The sequence below is a fragment of the Henckelia pumila genome, chromosome 2 (genome assembly GCF_033568475.1).
Source record: "Henckelia pumila isolate YLH828 chromosome 2, ASM3356847v2, whole genome shotgun sequence".
In the NCBI taxonomy this organism is placed as follows: Eukaryota; Viridiplantae; Streptophyta; class Magnoliopsida; order Lamiales; family Gesneriaceae; genus Henckelia; species Henckelia pumila.
The window spans coordinates 16,503,306-16,507,357 of NC_133121.1; the positions used below are offsets into that span (position 1 = coordinate 16,503,306).

Consider the following 4,052-nt stretch of genomic DNA (forward strand, 5'->3'; position numbering starts at 1 on the left):
TAAAATAATTCAAAATATATAAAAAATTTTAATTATTAATAATTTTCGCCAATATCCAATTTGATATTAATTCATTCATGTAAAAAATGTCGTCCAAGACAAAAGTTGCAATTGGTCGATACTAGAATGATACCCTTAAGATACTACCATAAAGTTTATTTAACAATGAAAATTTAGCAATATATGTATTGTAATTGATTTTTTTTTTTGACTCCGCGTCTTTCATTAAATATACATCATTGAATGCTTGATTAGAATAGCGCTCCAAGAAAAACATGAAATTTCCCCCATATCAGATGGAAGGTTCCTCAAGTCGTCGACAAAGAATATTATTGCATTCCAAGTACTGGAAGGACCATCATTGTATTACATTGATTGAATAAATGTGTGTAAACCATATATCTTCCATGTTCTTAAAATACAACTAAACATATACATAACTTATTTGAAATGGAAAAATGAGAAGTAATCTAATGAATCTAATCAATAAAGGATTCAGGATGTGGAGGATTAGGCACTTCAAGGGCTCCCTCAAGCATGTGCAATACTCTCTTCATGTTAGGCCTCAACGATGGATCTTCTTGAATGCACCAAATGCCTATCATCACGAATTTTTTGAATCGTTTGATGTCATCCATGGCCTCCTCATCGTTTTCCACCAGCAACTCTAAAGTCCCTGCTTCATAACAATCATAAGCCCAATCAACCAGAATCACCTCTGATTCCTCCTCGACTCGACTTTCGACCTTCTTTCTGCAGCACACCAGCTCCAGCAACAAGATTCCGAAGCTGTAAACATCCACCTTGCTTGTGACTGGCATATTTCTATACCACTCGGGGGCTACATATCCTCTGGTCCCTCGGACCGCAGTTATGGTCTTTGTCTGATCAGTCCTCAGAAGCTTGGCTAACCCAAAATCCGATATTTTCGCTGTAAGGGATTCGTCCAAGAGTATGTTCTGAGGCTTTATATCACAGTGTATGATTTGGGTGCTGCATTCTTCGTGCAAATAGCAAAGGCCTCTCGCAGTTGCAAGCGCGATTTGCACTCTTCTGTACCAACTGGGCCTCGGTTTTCCGAACAGAAAGCTCGCTAGTGAGCCATCGGTCATGAACTCATACACCAAAAGCCTGTTTTGACCTTCCACACAGTATCCCAGTAACTTGACTAGATTTTTGTGGTTAGTTCTGCTTATTGAGCTTACTTCAGCTTCGAATTCTTTCTCGGCTTCTGCGGCGATCTTGTTAAGCTTCTTCACAGCAATGACTCTGTCATTTTCATCTTTCAGAATGCCTTTGTACACTGTTGAGCAAGCACCGCGACCTAATTCTTCCTCGAATCCATTTGTAGCTTCTTGTAGCTCATTAAAGCTAAAGCTTCTCAAGTATACTCCTGGAAGATTTGAATACGAACCAATCTTCTTTGATCTTCTTCCTTTCAAATGAAATGCAAGCAAGATTGATGTAACTAAGAACGAAAACATCGAAACGCCAAACAGGACGGATAATATAATGATCAGAGAAGATCTGCTGGTCTCATTTGTTATTGAATCACTGCTGGAAGTGACTACGGTCGTGTTGTCTTTCCGTATTTTGATCAAAGCCTTTCCGTTGAAACCGGAACTCACTCTTCCATTAGCAAGAGGGAATCTTTTCTTCCAACAATTACGACTTTCATAAACCACAGCAGCACAAAAACAATCATCGAGGCAAGCCCGTCGACACGGATCCTCGTCCATGGATCTGTAACCCGTGTAATCACCACCAACAAAATCGGTGTTGAGCATTTCATCGAACATAAAAGATTCAGATTCTTGCGACCGCCGATCACAACTCTGTGAAACGAAATCCGGTTTGCATCCGCTCATCCTTATGTTTGAATCCATGGGAGAGTACCCAGCAGGGCAACTACAAATCGGTCTCCCCTCGCTTCCTACCGAGCAAAAACTGTTGAGCCCACAGGCAACCTGAACGCTGCGTCCGACCAACAACATACACATATTTCGAGGAGAAAAATTCTCCGTAAAGGACCACTCCATCGCCCTCCCACCCGCCGAATCAGCAGACTTGGGATAGACATAGTGCCTGAAAACGCCATCATATTCAAGTATCGCTCTCTGATACAATCGGTCGGTTGAGGCCCCATTGTTGGACAAGAACTCAAGCATGCTCCCATTACTGGCCGCAAGAAATATGTAGCCAGACTGGTTGAAGATCAATCTGTTTCCAGGGTCGGTATTGCGCGTCGACCAATAAGTAAACACGTTGGTATCCATGGGGATCACGGGGAAGTTTCGGATCCGTAACACAAGTTTCCCATCATCTCCTACGGTGCAATCGAATTTGCCCGTGGAGGAGTTGGTTTCGGAATAGCTGGATCTTAGACTATTGCCTTGATCAAGTATCTGTGTAGGCAACAATGTATCAGTCGGATGATCGAAACTCTGCCACGCTACAGCTGAAGTATTGAGCGCCAACACAAAGTTGCCAGTGTCGAGCATGGCACCATAGGCAACCCGGCCTGCAGCTACTGCAGCATTCCAAATCACATTGCCTAGTCTTGGACCATTGACGAGTTGAAATCTTCCGTCTGGAAAAAGCTGGATCCTTGATCCTTCTTCGGATGGACTGTCGCGATTCGCGGACCAAACCATCGTCTTGTCGGGTATTTTGTCGAACCAGATGGCCAGCAAGTAGCCTCCGTCGGGTGCAATCCTCCGGAAGCCGAAAGCAAACTCGCCAGAGGGTGATATCCAACTGGAATTTGTGTCGTCCGCAATCAGAAAAGATCCCAAAGTGACATTGCTGTGTGGTTGGGCAATAGATGACAGTGGAAGCAAAATCATTAATGTTGTAAAGAAGAACAAGAGTCTGCTGGAAAATGAGAGAGCCATTTGATGTCATGTGATCACTTCAATGATGTTTAAATAGGAAAATAGTTTTAAAAAAAATAAAAAGAGAAAACAATCAACAAAAGCAACGTTATTAATTGTTTTCCCATTTTGAAAAGTTGGATCTTTGAATTGGTAAAAATTGGGGAAAAATACGTATGAAGAAAAGCAAGGAAAAGCAAATTCAGTCGTTGTTAGTTTATATTCTATAATATTTGTTGACTAGTACCAATAGGACGTTGCCGTGTTTCTCTTTTTTCTTTTCCTTGACAATATGAAACACTTCGCTCTGTACTTCTTCTTCAATGGAATCGAATCATTTCTCCTCGTTAAAATCTCAAAAATTTGAAAATTATTATATAAATCTTTTTTTTTAAACAAACTTCAAAGTCATTGATAATGAAAAGTATTCTTACAAACCAGATTTAAATAAGAAAAAATAAAACTCGGAGGCTCGCTCTAGATCGTGAGACTAGCATTAAAATCAGAGGCTTTTGCTAAAGCATGAGATTATATATCCATTTTAGTTCCTAGCAATTAGCATATATTTTTCTTGAGTATTAAGTCTCTGTTGTTATTCGTGTTCCCCGTTATGTCACTCACACTCCACTTAAAAATATAAAAAACATTCCGAAGGCGGATGCAACCAGCAACATTCATACATTATAAATTTTTCGCTCAAAAATATGTTATTTAAGTAAAAATAAAAATCTTATTAAAAAAGTAAATAAAATAAATAAATGAGGAGGAAGAAGAAAGGTAATTTCAATCATCTCCTACACTTCCTCCTATGATCTCTTAAATATGTTATATAATTAGAGGCGTTAAAATTGGTAGGCTCGTCGGATTGGCTCATCTCGTCCCATCATATAAAATAAGTGAGTTGAGTTGATAATTTTTCAACTCATCAAATGGTGGGGCGGCCTATCCCAATCCATCAAATTAAACGTAAGTTTGTTGAGTTGGCATGTTCCGCCACTTAAAATAGGTGGGTTGGGTTGAATTGTTGTTTTTTCAACCCGCCTAAAAGATGAATCATTCTGCCCCACTCCACCACCTAATGGTGGGTTGCTGAGTTGTGATCCGGCTACCCGCTAACCAATTTTGACACTTCTATATCATTTTATTACTCAAAGTACTATTTAATATCTCTTTCACTTC

General features: G+C 39.9%; 1 protein-coding gene across 1 annotated transcript; it reads right to left on the bottom strand.

Moving 5' to 3' along the window:
- Nucleotides 1–302: 302 nt before the first annotated feature.
- Nucleotides 303–2,960, bottom strand: LOC140882230 (G-type lectin S-receptor-like serine/threonine-protein kinase LECRK3). The gene has a single exon (XM_073288088.1). It carries the CDS (start codon nucleotides 2,892–2,894, stop codon nucleotides 480–482), a length of 2,415 nt encoding a protein of 804 aa, XP_073144189.1. The 5' UTR covers nucleotides 2,895–2,960; the 3' UTR covers nucleotides 303–479.
- Nucleotides 2,961–4,052: the final 1,092 nt, after the last annotated feature.

What these genes read in the sequence shown, in the direction of transcription:
- LOC140882230 (XM_073288088.1), bottom strand. Translation starts at nt 2,894, where the DNA reads ATGGCTCTCTCATTTTCCAGCAGACTCTTGTTCTTCTTTACAACATTA.